General features: G+C 37.0%; 1 protein-coding gene across 1 annotated transcript in view; it reads left to right on the forward strand.

The window, feature by feature from the left end:
• Nucleotides 1–6: 6 nt before the first annotated feature.
• The window catches only part of LOC100162487, a 52,005-nt gene continuing 34,258 nt past the window's right edge, over nt 7–17,753 (forward strand). The window contains exons 1-2 of the mRNA XM_001952572.4: nt 7–415; nt 11,063–11,569. Coding sequence (XP_001952607.2) covers nt 164–415; nt 11,063–11,569 — 759 coding nt within the window. The 5' untranslated portion in view covers nt 7–163. The remainder of the gene's footprint in view (nt 416–11,062; nt 11,570–17,753) is intronic.

Raw genomic sequence — 17,753 nt, forward strand, 5'->3', positions numbered from 1 at the left:
CGCCGCCGCATGTGGAGGTTACACATGCGGCGGAATCGGCGACCGCCGCAGAGGAGCCCACCGGCGGGACGGCGATCTCTTCGTTGCCGTTGACGCGCTCACCGATTATCCGCTGTACCGCCGACGGGCACCACTGGCGTCCGACGCAGACTCCGCAGCCGAGATGACCATCACCGCTGCCAGCACCAGCAAATGGGTATGGCGGCCAAGATGGACCGGGTGGACGTCGACTTCGACGTGTCGTCCAACTTTCTGCCATCGTGAGGTTCACGACGACTGCGAAATCGCTGACCCACCACCCGCCGGTCATCCACGGCCGTTGCGCCGCCGTGCAAGGCAGCAGTCGTCGTTCGGGCCGTCCAAGTTCGCGCTTGCGATCATCTCTATGTTGATGATATTGACCACCGCGATCGAGGTAACGTATAATTTTTTTCTAAAAATATTTTCTCACTGTACTAATATTGTAATAATTGTACCGGTATCACCTCGGGGCCGTGAAGTTGTCGTCGTAATGGTAATTATATACACGCGCGCACTGCGATAAACCACGGTCGAAACGTGGTCAGAAAATCGATTAAATGATATCATCTCTAGATTTCAATTCAAATATGGATAGTTTATTAATTGTTCATGCGCGCCCAACGAATAAAATTCCACTCGGAATAAGATTAAAATTCTATGTACAAATTAGGATATATTTTTGTTATACCTTTTGTTATGATCTCTAGTATTCTAATATAGCATAGGTTCTACCTCACAAGACTCTTTTTTTCCAGAATTTTTTTATAAGCTATATGATATGCCAGATTTTATTAAATTACATACATCTTACAAAACTCCAGGCAGGCATTGGTCCATTTAGTTCCCCCCTTCCATGGACCCTTTGTAATTGTTTCATTTAAAGACCGTTTCCTAATTTTATTCCAACCATTTCACGCATCTATATAATAGTACGAAACAATATACTTAATCGTTTTTCCGACGCCTGTCGTATCGTGGTAATGAATCCGTATAGGGACACCAATAATATAATAACTATACTATACATAATATTATATTATATGGAGGAAAGTACACTGCAATATAACCTTAACGGCTGTACATTATTTTAGTATCGCAGATGTATATGCATTTACGACGACGACCGTCGGATACGAACTTTGCTCGTGACGACTTTTTTCGACATATTTAATTCCATTTTTTTTTTATATTTTATTGCTACGATAATCGCGCGTTATATTATATACCTATGCGTGGCGTTTGTGACGTGTTTGACGCCGTGTAAATGACGTACGCGATATGTGCGCGGTTTATGTGGCACGCATTTACACGCGCGGTACATATATACCTATAATATATATTTTATAAAAAAACTTATTTTTTTTATAGTTCTCGTCGAATTGCAGACGCTATCCACGATTGCAATATATATCGTGTTTATGGGGGCGACGGGGTGGGGGCACAGCAAGTATATGTATACACTGGTCGTTTGACGACGGGTTCCCACGACTGTCGCCAGCCGTGTGTATTTAAATTAAACTAAATTAATATTTGTCGTAAATATCAATTACTGCTATCTCTGTAGTTAGACATAATAATACGAAGTGCATATTAGTAACATAGCAAATAATAACAACAACAATAATAATAATTATAATATTTATAATAGGTAACAGTTTTTGTTTAATGCAATATAATACATGTATTAGGTTACTTACAATATGGTAATAATAGTGAATGAATAATAAACTATGAATGGCGATTTTCGATGCTCGAGAAACGCCACAAACGTTATCTTCGTATATTATACTGTATTTTATTATTTCCATATTATCTATACGGCTTTCAGATTTTTTTTCTCGATTTTTTCCATAATAGGTACCTATAATCATTGGTATAATTATCGGTTCTTATGTACACAGTTCGGCGGCTCGATGACAGAACGCCGCGGCTATACATAGAGATAATTTCTTTCGCCGCTGTCAACATTGTAGTATATGGTATAGGTAGATTCTTTATACCCTGCCGTTATATTATTATATACAGATCTGTCGGGTGCGGTGGTGTCAGGGAGTGGCAGATCGATGTACATAATGTGGATACGTGGGATCGGGCGGCTTGGTAGCCGAATATCTCTTTATAATATCATGGCTTATCTGTTTGTTTTAAAAATCAATGGTATAAGTAATCTGTGGTGTGTGTGACACCTGCACCGCCGGGGCCGAACGAGTATAATAATATGATATGTGGCGGGTGTTTTTTGTTTGCGTGTGTGCATTAAATAATGTTGAGCGCCGTCGGCTGTAGGTAGATATGATACTCGTACGTTGGATAATATTGTTGTGCAGGCGTAATATTTTTCATTCATAATATTATAGGTATATTATGTCTGTTGTAAATTGTGAAAATTTTAAAAGTTTATAAAATTACATGTAAATATCGTCTTCCTACATACGGCATATTATCTGCACGTGATAAATTTATGTTTTCACAACAGTTTCATTGAAAGTTCGTACTGCACCGCATTTACGCTTCTTTAATACTGTTCGTAATTATGGCAAAACAACTACCTAGTTCGTCATTTTTATCTATTAATTAAAAAATTATTATGCATCATAATAATACATTATGTATATAATACCCATCATTTATATGAATAAAAGCATATATTTATATAGTAATAATGAAGGGTTGAGTGGAGACTGTCAATGGAGGGGTTTCGATAGGTAAGCTGTTGAGGATGCATGTTTGGGTAGTATTACATTTTTTTTTAGAAGTAGTTTGAATGACATTTGACAACCTGTTTGGGTAACGAACACATTGAAGGATACAACCAGTTTGAATAATAAGAAACCCTCTTAAAATTAATTTGATTTTATAAGTTACCTACGTAAGTGCTTAAACTTTTTTCTCACTTGAAAATAATTTGTATAAATTAACAGGTTTGATAATAAATAATAATACCTATAATAGTTTTTTACTTTACCAATTACTAATATTTTAATAGAACTAAGGTTTAAAAGTTGTTTAAGTAAACGAATTATATTTTATTGATGCAGGTTATACATATAGTGGTTATTATTAGTTTTAAAAGCATTTAATTAAAATTTGTACATATTAACAAAAAGGTTAATTAAGTACATAATCATAACTTTGCAAATTTTAAATTCTGAACAGAGCAAGGGACTTATTTTGGTCTTACAATAATTTGTTTAATTCTTGTATTTCGATGAATTTTTTTCACATTCTTGTGTGAAGCTAAGTGTAAGCTAAACCAATAATCCTGAAAGATTTACCTTACCTAATCTTGATTATTATATATTTTAAAAATTTTGATTTTTTAATTGTTATAAATACAAGATAAAGGATATATACTAAAGGGGATGTATTTATTATATAAAGTTTAAATAGTTAAATCAATTATGATTTATGCAATACGACAGAATATACTTATCACCCTAAGAGGACGCCACACCCGCATGTGTTGTCTCCGCGTCTTACAAGTGAGTTACATAACAAATTTCAAGTTTAGCTCCGTTAATTAAAAAAAAAATTGAGTGAATCGAAATTTAACGAAACTTGATGGTAAGAACATTATATGTGTTCGTAATTTGTTTTTTTTAACTATTATTCAGTTTTTAGGTGAGTTATGAGTATTTTTAATTTACGCTATATTACACTTATAGTATATATGCATAACTTGCTAAAAATTGAACTACCGTAAAAAACCAACGGGGCTAAATGTAAAATATTACGCACTTGTAAAACGGGGAGAACACATGTGGGTTGGCGTCCTTTTAACCGTGAACTTTTATCGAAATTGTTGAACGATATAGTTTTACTATCGGTTGTTAATTATGTTTTTGATCTCAAACACTATTTTTTGTAATTACTTAATTTGCTTAATTTATTTAATATTTAAAATATTCTAAAAACAAATAACTAGTATAATAATAAGCTCATACCTAATTTAAATTAATATTGTTTTTAATGTAATTTTATCATTTTTTATTAATTCAATGTCGGGAGTACTACATTGTTAAAATATATTTACCAAGTAATTTTATTATTTAATTGAAAATAAAATGTCTAATCTCATTTTATACTATCAGTCTTGATACCATTATAACTAAGTCCGGAGGTAATCACATTGAACGGATTCTATACTGTTCATTGAAGCATACATACGAATAGTTAGGTTTATAATTTTATATTCGTTTTTGTCAATTTTCTGGTAAATAATTATCTGATTATTGAAATTAGTAGAAAACTGCAATATAAATAAGTGTTGCGTATCTGAATAATATTCCATACTATAGCATTTATATTTATACATTTTTTATGTTATATTTAAAATATAGATTATAATATGCTTATGTAACAAATAATTATTTTAGTCGTTACTTTACGTAAATTAATAAAATTAGTAATGTTTATTATGTTTTCTAATTTTATTGAAAAGTCGATGAAAAAATGTAATTATTGTTAATTTATTTCAGTAGATGATGTGCTTATTCTAGTTGTATACCAGCTGCTTCGATATATGTTTCTGAATTTTAGTGTGTATTTTATTGTGTATGATGGAAATATTAACGGATATATGGTTGTATATACGGGGAATGTATTGTTCTACGATAAGCCCTGAATGGTTGAATTGTAATTTATCTGTAAAATTAACGTCAACTGATCTACAGCATTTCCAATTTCCAAGACATCTGCCGCTCTAAAATTTCTTTAAGTCTGGAGTCGTGAGCGAAATACATTTAATTTCTGTAGTAGTATAATTCTAATATAGCCATATAGGTGCTATATATATTATCACTACTCTTCGGACCCGAATGGTGTTTGGTGGGTACATTTTTGTTAAAACTTGTGTCGTGGGGTCAATAGGACATTTTTCCGAACATCGTCTGGAAGACTGTATAATATACGTGTAAGTCGTGTTTGTCCGCGTCACATAACATTCGTATAGGTATATTATTAATTTATATACCTATTTAATTACGTCGTTGCCTCAGATATCTGAGTTTTTTTTCATGAAAAGTTTCGGTTATTATTACACACGCACATGGCGATAGCAGTTTAATACGCAAAACAGTGTGCCTAAATCTCGCGTGAATTTCATCCCGAACAGCCGCTGTATATAATTACGCGCACTGCCTGTGCGTGTTGTTTTTTTGCGCGAAACAAATTCGTGTGTATAATAATAATTATTATTTCGGTCGATAAAACGTTTACACGCACACACTCACTTATATACATATACACACACTTGCACATACTCACACATACACACACACTTAACCGTACTTGCGTACCGGTTCAGTCAGGTGGCAGTATTTTCCCGCGATCGTTTAATACATTTCTATACAACCGTCGACCACGTACCTTCTCTCGCTGTATAATAATAGGTAGGTACCCATAGCAGCATCATCATCAGCGACAGCGGTTCCCGCAAACTAGGTTTCTTTCTAGTCCTCGTTATAACAATGTAGAGTGAATAAATTTATATTTTATAACAAACGGCGTATATAGGTATCTATATACCTATACGTATACCCAATGGCTACAGTTGTAGTGCACTCACCGCTGGCGTAACTAGACGTTGATATATATACCTACCCGTGATGGCTAAACATTTAGATGCACCCCTCCCCCGCCCCATCGATCACCGCCGTGAAGTATAAAAAGTTATCCTGTTAGCGTATATGGATCATGGACATTAGAGTACTCTATTAGAACACTATTGTGTTCGAGGTAAAGATATGTGTACAGATACAGACGCATAAATATATATGGATTAGTTACATTGCGGGCTGCTGCGATGGATGTTATCTCTGCGTGTGCCGACCGTCGCGACACGATCGTCGTGAAAGATATACAAAAGAGATTTCAACCCGTTCGTATATGTATATATTATTATTACGTTACCCGCATATGATAATATTGCAGTGATTATACCCAATGCAAAACCGAAACGTACATTTCGTATAATATTTTTTACTGTACACAATATGTGAATTGTTTCAACCAACAATAATAATTATTGTAATAGGTACCTGTATTAAATGCGGAAATTTGAAAAATAACCTAATAACGGATCTTGCGGTTGGGCCCTATAGGTCTTCCGGCCCCAGTAAAAGTGTCGTGCCAGTCATGCAACGAGTCATGCACTCGTTCCACCCTAAATGTACTATTGTGTTACAGCACTGGTACAGCCGCGCGCGATGTTTCGTCCTGACACGTGTAAGTATAATATATTATATCGCGGCAGGGGAACGACGAAGACCCTCCTCGACAGTCGGCATACGATTTCGGGGCCCACAATTATACTGTCGTTTTAATAACATTATAATATACTGGCGATAATAATATTATAATACCACTGTCGACGACTGTTTTTTTTCTTTCTCACCGTTGGTATCGCTTATAAATTTTGACAAAACTTTACGTTTCAATCGAACTTGAAATAATATATAATATTATGCCGCACGTGTAAAATTAAATGACATACGACGTTTGCAAATCTTGCGATCAGTCAAAACGCTCTTCACGCGCGCGCCGCGAACTTTTCCGGCGAACGGCCGCGACAGGGTGGGATGACGCACGCGCGCTGTCCACTGTCAGCGGCCGCGACGCCGTTTCGGGGGGAGTGACTTTCGTTCTGTCGTCTCGTGGCCGGCTCCGTAACTTTTCGCCAGGCCGGGTCCGCGGTATACGCGCATCGTCACGCCGCCCAAGCCCCGCCCAGACGCGGTGGTACCGTCGAAATGTTCGTGTACCGCTGCGGTGTTAAGCCCGGCCCTCTTCCCCGTCGCCGCGGTACTCCGGCCGTGTTTTACGCGCAGTCGCCGTATATACCGCACGTATATATCACATTATTATTATTATTATTATTATTATCATCATTACATACCTTCTATTATTCTAAAAAAATGTATTCCATTTATTTCTGTTCTATTCTCACGTCGTCGACTCAGAAGCGACGAGTGGGGTGGTGGGTGGGGGCTGGCGTATTATATTCGTCTCGCCTATTACACACGTCATTGCGTTTCGCCAGTACCTATACAACCCCACTCACGACCCGACCATCGCTCCCGCCGTTCGGCTTGCCGCTTTTTACAATATACTTTGGACGGACACGCATAGTTATATTCTCCGATTTTCCACGGTCCACCGCCGTCCTCGAAAATCATTCGTAATACTCGCTACTGCACGCGCGTATATATAATGCATAGGCACGTATTGTAGAGTGTACCAAGACGAAGACGGTATATTATGTATAATATTATAAATAATGATATCGCGAACGCGAATCGTCGCTCCTGTACATAATATATAGCTCTTATATACCACGGTATAATATGTCCACTCTCGCAATGTAGGTACGCATACCTCCCAACGACGTCCTCGTACAAAGGCAACGAAATTCGGTTAAATGCTGTGTATACGACTGCATCGTTTTCTATAATGTGTATAAAATATAATAACATGGTATAATAATATATTATATTATTATATCGTTGTGATGTACCCGCAAGTTTCCTGCCGAGTCGTGACGAATAATAATATACGAGTCGCGCGGGGGACTTCGTGGAGTAGGAGGTGGAGGAGGAGGTGTACGCAGCAGCAGCGGAGAGATGGATTGCCGAGCGAGAGCTTGTGAATATACCTATACAAGCGCGAGCGCGCGCGCGCGCGCGTATACATGCGTTACGTGGGCGGCGGACGTGGTGGCACGCACGCCCGGACCGCGTGGCAGCCGCCGCAACGCCGCTGACCGGCCGGCACGCAACCCGTTGTCGTCGTCGTCGTCGTCGTCGTCGTGTATAGGCCATGTCTTCGTGCGCCAACACCAGACACACTGCGCGCACACACACACACATACACGACTTTATACACTGAACCCCGCACGACGACGTGCATTTTTCCCCCATACGACGCAAAAACGCGTCTCGTAATAATAATAATAATAATAACGCGATTAATACGGTGGTTTAGCGTGCGTGTTCATGGGTTAGGATGATTGTTTGAACGACGTCAAAAGAGCTGAGGTTCACGCGATCGTCGGTGGAAAATATTTAAAATCGCGCACGCAGACGTATTTTTACGTTTTGTTTAATATATTATATATTAGGTAGGTATATAAATATAATATAGACTATAAAGCTACACATATTATGTATAGTTTTATTATTACTATTACTGCATTACGTATTTTATAACTACAAAAAAAGGGATGACATGTAGCAGCAACAAATTTTTTTCTTCTCGAAAACGCGATCGTCGTCGTCGTCAAATATTGTATTCAGTTATAGATCGCGTGTGATTTCCCGCACGGACACGCGCGGCCCTAGGTAGGTACTAGATACCTACGGAGGAGAGATCTGGTCGTGCGGGGCGGCCGATATTTTTTTACATTGCTTCCGCCCCCTCCACCCGTCAATTTACGTATAACAAATGGCTAGGCCGTCGCACACACTATATATATGCATGACGTTGATGATGATGATGATGATGACGACGACGTCCGTCCGTTTAGCGTGCGTCGGTGATCGACAACGACGAGACAAATCACTCGATCATTTATCATTTTAATTTTCATTATTATCGCGCGTGAGTGTATGTGTGTGAGCTCGTTCGTCGCGTCGTCACGTATAACAATCGTTTTCGTGCCCCCCGGTCCGCGTCCTGCCACCGATGACCCGAAATAAAGTATCTGACAATGGACATGCACTTAGTTATTGTGTTCGCGCGCGCGCGCGCTTCGTTGTATTTATGTGTAGAGGCCTGCAGGTAGTGTCGGACGACCGTATACGCGATAATTAGTTATATTATATTTTAATGGTTTGGTATTGAGTTCGTTTTTATGCACACTTTAAATAGGAACCTACCAATAATATATTATTATGTAGTAGCTGAGACCGGATACCGTATGTATATTGTTACTGATGACTTACCTGTCCGCTACTTCGTATTATTCCTGGATAAACAAACACAAAGGGACAAACCGTGTGTGTTATATTGAATAGTATTATAAGTATTGTAATAATACGTTATTGAAGCGTCGTTTAATTAGCACAGTTTAAATAGGGATGACAGATATCCTGTTAAAAATTTAATGTGTTTTTGATCACCTATCACCCCATTCATCAGCTATTCATTTTCGACTAAGATATTTTACATGGAATTTCTGAATAGGATACGAACAGGAAATGTGTCTTGTAATTTGTGCAGAACTTAAATGGGTAGGTACCTACAGTAGAAGAGACGGATGCATATAAAGGCTGTATAGGTATTATTGATGCTATAAATACTAATATATAGTTTCCAGTTCTTTGTATATACAAATAACAAATAAAGGTATTGTACATTTATTTTATTGTATATGCTAATGGCGTTTAAATTATTTAGTAGGCAATTTAAAAGCGGTTATCACTTATATTAACTACCCGTATAATAAACTGTATTAACATTTAGCAGAGATGATTATTCTATTGGAAGTGTATAATGTATTTTTGGTCACACATATTCTCAAATCTATTATGTTCCAAAATGTAACCATTTAATGTAGTTCTTTTTGTGAGGCGCCAGGATAACTCACATGTAAAATTTGCCACCACGCTGGGTACAATCTATCGAGTAGTTAAATATTTCCATGTTCGTTGTATACCTTCAGTTAAATTTAGTTCTATACATTAAAGTAGTTACATGTCTCGTATCATGTTTAAATTTTAATTATTTTTAAGCCACTCGGTTAATAACGTAACCCCTAACATATTAACGTTTAATCCGTGTGAATATGTGTGCGATGTAAACATATAATAAAAACCCAAAACATAAAATCTTAATTAACACTTTACTTAACTGCCGTCTGCCACAAAAAGGTACTCCTACACCACCTACCTCGTCATTAGCGTAACAATATGGAGTTTCATGAGAAACTATTTCGGCGCCGCCGCCGTCATACAGCGCATTATTAATCATCGCTGTCTTCGTGTCGTACGGCTCACACATAAGGCTATATGCGCGGTGGCGAAACGCCGATTATTCGAATTATCGGAGCCGCCGCCCTGACGGGCTAACGGATTTGATACCCGCGGGCATATGCGACGGAAACGATATAATTATACCACCCCCACCCGGTACCATCATCAACAAGATATGAAATTTTAGAGTCCGAAGGAGGTGCAGGTTGATAATATATTATGTGCGTGCACCATATTATATATAATGTTCTCAATTCAAAAAGTTGTATAGGTGCCTATCTCTAAAATTAAATCTCTTTCAATCTGTTTAGGGTATTACAAATACTATTCGTTAAGTTGGGTTCACTACAGATATACGTCATCTACTCGTCTTTTGTGGGCCTTTTATCGTACTATTCTGATTGGTCGTTGTTAGCATGGTTCATTAAATCATTCATTAACCATTATCGCTATACCCCTAATTCGAATAGTAATTTTCGTTCTTCGTGGTAACTTTGAAGTATTACCACAATACCACGATATCAACCGTACATGCAGTTAAAGTTAGGTACCTATATCATGTTTGTCGTTATTTTCTTACATATTATAATAGACTTACAATGGTTGCTAGATAATCGAATTGCATACTCACATTACACAGCCACACAGGGTACAATTATTGACATCAAGATGATACAATCGACCGAATATTATTCATAACTGGCTACACCGATTCGAATATTATTATATTAGAGCTTAGAACGGATTAAAAATATGACGTTTGATGGTCATAACAATGTATATTGTTATATTCGTATAAACGTAGTACCACTATATACCATTACCACCTACCTACTTATAGCAACGTCGTATGACGGCTGATCGAGCGAACTGATTGGTGGTCCGTTCTCTGTGCCGTCCCCACGTTGCCCTCTTTGCCTTGTTATTGTTGATGTTATTGTTGTTGTTATATTATAATATAATACTTATATAACGTATATTATTATCACAAAATATACTAATATCTATATCACATTAATCATTATAATAATATGGTAAATGATCGATTTTGTTAACGTTTTGCACGCACACAGGACGTCCGGGCACTGGGATTTTTCGAGCTGCAAATACTGGAGATTGAAAATTACCGCGGCCAACTGGCTACGGGTGAGTGTTGTGGCAGCGATTCCTCGTCGTCCGCCCAACAGCAATCGTCATCGGCACAGCGTAACACGTTGCAGTGTACCGGCTCACCGCAGTGCAACACCCTATTCCAGGTGTGCTTGCGCGAGTACCAGAGCCGACAACAGCAGCAGCAGCAACCACCGGGTGGGTCATCCTCGTCCGTGTTGGCCGGCGGCAGGGTGGTCATCGGCGAAGACGATTCGTCGTCCACGGGTTCCAATCACCACCAAACGCCCAACTCGCACCTTCACCACTGCTCCTTCGGTAATGTCACCAGCCCCGTCCTCGGCGGAAATTCGTTTACGCTTGGCGGTGACGCCGCGGCCGCAGTTCCGGACACCAATTCACCCGCGGACGTCAACAACCGTGGTGCAGCCGGCGGCAACCTGGCATTACAGTTTACCTTCAGCTGGACCGTTAGTATTATTATACTTTTTATATTTATTTATTTATAATTCAAATGGACATATATTGTTATTATTATTTGCGGGGCTTGTAAGTCAGTGAGCTTTTCCGTAACAATCTTTCCAATGCAAGGTGACGGTAGACCCGAAATATATGTACATAGTAGGTATACATATATTAGGTATATATACATATTATAGTTAAATTAACGAAATTTTATTTTGATTTTTTTGCTTTCCATCAAAATGTTACTGTCGTTTTTCTTAGGATTTTTCGAGCATATTTTAAAACAGTATTAGTTTTAAAAGTATATAATTAAACTTCAAAGTGTTTCTTTTGTATTTCAATTAATTTATCATCCGATTGATTTGAATATTACTACGACTCGATTGATAATTTAGATTACTCATTACTGACTCTTTATCGAAAAAATTCATTATTTCATAATCTATACATAATCTCACAAGTTTAGATGAGTGGAGTGGAGTGGCGTAGATCCACGATCCACTACACTCATCTAAGTTTGACGAACTTTTAACTTATTAAACACTCGTCCAATATTTGATTTTTATAAACCTAAATACTCAAAATAATACTATTTTTTATTTGGTACTTATATGAAATTAAAAAGTCATAATAGTGTTGTAAAGACTTAACATTATATAAAAAAAATATTTTCATTAACGTTAATAGTTTTTAAATAATGATTGTTCTTTGATAAAAAAAAAAAAAAAAAACATCACCTGTAGGTAATAGTATAGACTTTATTAACGCAAGTAATCGGCTTATTTCGATAGTATATTTTTGTGTTAGCACGCTGTAATAATGTATTGGTACACTTATCGAAGATGTGGATCCGTCTAATGTGGCCGTAATGATACGTTGTATACCAGCTATAAAGCATATACATTTATTTTGAAACTCGAATAGAAACGCATTAATATTAATTGGTTTTTTATATTATTCACATAATATACAGGCGGACGATTTCTGGGAAATATTCGAGCTTTGTAGGTAGGTGGTGAAATCGATATTCGACCTCACAAATAGGAATTATTTATGATCTTATAACACAATATATATTATTATTATCGTATAGAGCGGTATTGTTGGTATTATTTCTATACCTACATCGCGCGGTTTCTTAACGAGCGGACTAGAGCCTTTTCAGTTTTAACGGATATGGTACACCTATTCGCGCGTATTGTACGTAATATAATAATATAGAAATATTACAATGTATTTCCCACTCATTGACCACTCCGTATAGTATAATCACCTAGTACCGACTTATCGTATATAGGAGATAATAATATTATATCCCCCATTTAAGTCCCGAGAGTATATTATCATATACTGCAATAATGGCCGATTATAAAATTTCTATTTGGCACTACGCCAACGATATAATAATGTAATATATAGACAAGAACCCATACATCGGACATTTGGGATCTAATGGACGTAACTGTCGACTTGTTGTTAAATTGTTGTACAATAATACTGTGTTCGTCGCGTGCAAGCCGCGGTACTATTATAATACACTGAGACATATACAATAAATATATTTATAAAATTGTATGGTATTATATGGATATAATATAATATATATATATATATATATATGCCGCGAATAGCCACTACCGAACTACTGATACCTATATAATATTATAATATCGTTGTGTATATAATATTATGTACTCGCTTCCGGGCATAATACATCGTTCCCGATAATTTTCATATTATAATATAGCGTGTGCAGTGTTATTAAATTATAATAATATTATTGATATTATACGCGCGAGTTATATATTATTTACTATTATAGACGCGGCGGCGATAACGACGGCAAAACGTTTTTTTATTCGGCCGTGGCGTATACCCCACATACAATATTATTACTGCTGCTGCAGCGTTCGCGCCGATCTATTATAATGACCGCGCGGCCACCGTTGTGGTGCCGGTCCGTCCGTCCGTCCGTCGAACGGGTCGTCCGAGCGTGTGCACGCATCGCGGCCGCGGCACAGCACACGCACACGCGCACGCAAGTACACGCGCAAGTAAAACGACCGAGTCGGCGGCGGGATCGACAAGACCACCGTCCACAAAACTCGTTTAATTCCCGGAACGCATTTAAATATATATAATAAACGTACCTATGTATGTATGTATGTATGTGTGTTATATACCCGAGCCCCCCCCCCCCAACCACTGCCCCCGACAACCCATCGCCGCCGCGCCGTCCATCTCGTCGACGTTCATATCTAACCGGCGTACCGTTTCTCGTTTTTTTAACCCCTCGCTCGCCCGCCGCCGCACTACCACGTATTATAAATACCTATATATTACGTATATAATATTATATTATCGTACCTATACGGAATAATATATTTTCGTTCGTCCATGCACACAGGCGGTTTTTCAAGAAAACGAATTATAATTATTCATCGTCGTTTACGCGTATAATATATAATATTATAATATACGTCTTCTTCGCCGCGTTTAACTCGGTCATCGCCGCCGCCGCGAATCGTCAGCCGCGGTTATAATAATATATTATTGTAATAGGCATATTATTATTTAGTAATATACGCCGGCGGCTGAGCAGTGAACACAGGCGTTAATGGTAAACGGACCGGGTTCACCCCGTCGAAAAATTGAGTTTACGTTACCAGATATTAAGATGGGGAATTTAGTACCCGGGAATTATTTGCCGTACGATAATGTTTGGTCTCAGCTTTGGTTTTGATATACTGCAGGCCACATGGTGTAACTTGACAAAATAATAATGAAAAATAATTGAATCTAGATAAACCAGGACTTGCAAACGTTATGATTATAACGTTATAGTTCACATAAAACGATTGAAAATTGTAAACGTTATTTAACGGGAGCGATAATCAAAAATAATTAAATACCGTAAAAGAAAACGTAATTTATAGAATATCATTGAACGAAAAATAACACAAAACGAAATATTTTAAAATCTATTTATTTAAAAGGTCTATTGTTTTCGTAGAGACATTTATTTCATGCAAACAATCCAAGGGTGTCAACGCACTGCGGTATATTCGCCGTTGAGTCCAAACGGTTCTACCGTTCGAGGATTTTACTACCCACGCTATGTTTTTGATTATAATATTATATTCTGTATCCGGGCCGTTACCTACTCGAATTAGTTATTGTTTTTAAATTTAATAGGTATTAACACTATTTTAAATAACGATAAACGCAAAAATTGTGTAACGTTTTAATTGTAAATAATATAAAACGGAATGTTTTTTTCAAATGCAAGCCCTGAGATAAACGTATGAAAAAAATTATGAAAATCACCTTTATGGATAATATAATATGTATTATAATTTAAGATTTACATGACAGAACATTTTCCACAAAAATGTATTCACTCCAAAAAATATCGATATTTTTCAAAAAATGTAAAAAATAAACTACCTACTTGATTTAAATAAAAGTTTGTACCGTCAGCATTTTTCTAAAAATTAGATTTACAAATTAGTTATTTTGAATTTTTTTTAAACTTGTAACTTACTGAACTTTTAACGAGATCATCTATAAACTAAATATATAATAAAATATTGATGAGTTATGAGTACAATAGTGAGTTATTTAATTTATCATGTCATTCTGTTACACCGTGTATTCAAAACTATCTGAAAATCCCGTTTAAGGATATAATGTAATACTCCAGGTATATTATTTAGAATTGAATCATCTATAATAGCTCATATACATGTCTAACTATTCCACGTGAAATCTTTATCATATTACTATTCGTACATTTTCAAAACATTTAATTTTTGACTTATGAGTTATATATTAAATTGGAAAATATCTAACTTGACCAAGAAATAATGAATTTATATCGAATTAATTTCCAAACTATAAAATATTAGCTTAATATTTAAATATTACTGAAGAAATTAATAAAAATTATGATTTATTATAATCCGGAGACCCACATCTGATAATCAATATATATACTCTGAGCAGTGAGCACCAATTGTCATATTTTAATATTTACTGCGGACAAAACGTATACTTCAGCCTAACTCATTTTTTTGACGCGAAAGAAACATCCTAGATTCGGGCTGTACCCTCCATGTACATGTACCCCGAATTTCAATTCTCCTTAAGCCATTTCACTTCATAGATGAGACGTTTATTTAATTTAGTATATTCGATATTGAGTTATAATAATTTTATTAAATCAACTTTTCATATTTTATGAATGCAAATAATATTAGATTGTAGTTATAGTTTTATAATATTATGATTGCTTATATTATTATTAACATTTATTATGCATATAACTATGCATAACTTATAGGGGATGGGGTTGAAACATAACATTTTTATCTTAAACCTATATTGTTGTCGCTGTTGGGCTCAAGTCATACAATATGCATTTTTGGAGCATACCTATACTACATTAAACAGCAGCAGAAAATAATGCATGATACCGTACACGCACTATATTATCGACAACGGCCGTCACCGTTACACGAAAGCGCCGTTTACCCGATCGTGGTTTTTACCTTTTCCTGCCTCCGTCGCGTGCGTTTTCTGCGTTTTTAATTAAAAAAAAATCGAGCACGACCGTCGCTGTCGCGTGTGTGCAGTCGCTGAGTTTTCGCGACCTATGTCGTAGTTTTTTTTCCTCCGTCGCACAGGTACTTTACTTGTGTTGTGGCCGTTAATTGTATAGATCTTTCTTCTACATACAACGTTTGTCGTGTCGTTGTCGTCGTCGTCGTACAGTACGCGTAGCGATCATATATGTAATAGTAATACATTATTTTTTCGTATCGAAATTTTCTCTTCCGGCACCGTCGGGGGCCACCGGTGAGCACCATGCTTTATACCGTCCACGGCTCGTGCCGTGTATACAATATGCATATACACATATTATACATCAAATGCGCAGAGGGGCAACAGGGTTTTCGTGTCTAAAACGCGCCCCGCTAACTCGTAGATCCGCGAGTGACTGAGAAAAAAAACCGGGGGTCACGATCTCCGTATTTATTATATTATTATATTATATGTACTTATACGTACATATATATATATAGCCGCCTGTGCCGCGCGTAATCCGCTCGCCACGACCGGACGCTCATTTATTGACCAACGACGATCGATACATCTCGATCGATACGATAACGACGACGACTACGACGACGACGATTATAACAATTGTAATAAATAATAACAATAATAATAATAATAATAGCCCGTCGTGTACCGTACATAATACCTATATAGTATATATACTTATATAAATATAAAATACATAATAATATTATATATTTTATTATAATAATATAATATAGTAGACGACCGACTGCGGCGAATTGTTTTAACCCGCGGCACACGGTTTGACACATAAATACATAAATACACATGACGTGCACAAAGAACTTTTCGAGAACCGTCAATATATTATAATAATATAATATATTACGATGACGATATGTTCGTGTCAATGATATTATACGCATTATGTGTGTGTGTGTGTGTGTGTGTGTGTGTGTGTGTGTGTGTGTGTGTGTGTGTGGTAAGCTGCTGCAAGTTAGGTATACCCCGCTGCTGTTCCGCTGCCGATGTGACTGCGCTCGCTCGCGCGTGATTTGAATATTCAAATGTCCCATAATAGTTATAATACTATTGGAATTTATACATATCGAATACATAATAATAATAATAATAATAATAATAATAATATTATAATGTATAATATCATAGTACCATTCGAATTTATATAAATAACGCTTGTGTGAGTGTGTGTGTGAGTGTGTGTGTGTATACCACCGCGACGTACCTAATAACAAACTCAGCATTTCTAAAAAATGTATATATTTATTTCGGTTTTTTATTTTATTTTCAATGACCGCCTGTACACACCTGTCGCCGCCACTACAATGCCGGCGACGACGACTATACGACGACAACGATTTATCGTACGATTCGATTCGATTTCGGTATTTCTCGTCTCGTTTTTTTTTTATTTTTTAATAATACTCGTAGTCTTGGTCGCCGCCGAGGTATTTCTTCCGATTATATTTTTCGTTAATTGGCTCGGGTCTCATGCCGCGCGCGTTAGTCGTCGGCGGCGGCGAAACGAGATGGCAGACCGGTTGCCGCCGTCGTCCTCTCTTCCGTTCGCGGTCTCTCTCCTTG

The sequence above is a fragment of the Acyrthosiphon pisum genome, chromosome X (assembly GCF_005508785.2).
Source record: "Acyrthosiphon pisum isolate AL4f chromosome X, pea_aphid_22Mar2018_4r6ur, whole genome shotgun sequence".
In the NCBI taxonomy this organism is placed as follows: Eukaryota; Metazoa; Arthropoda; class Insecta; order Hemiptera; family Aphididae; genus Acyrthosiphon; species Acyrthosiphon pisum.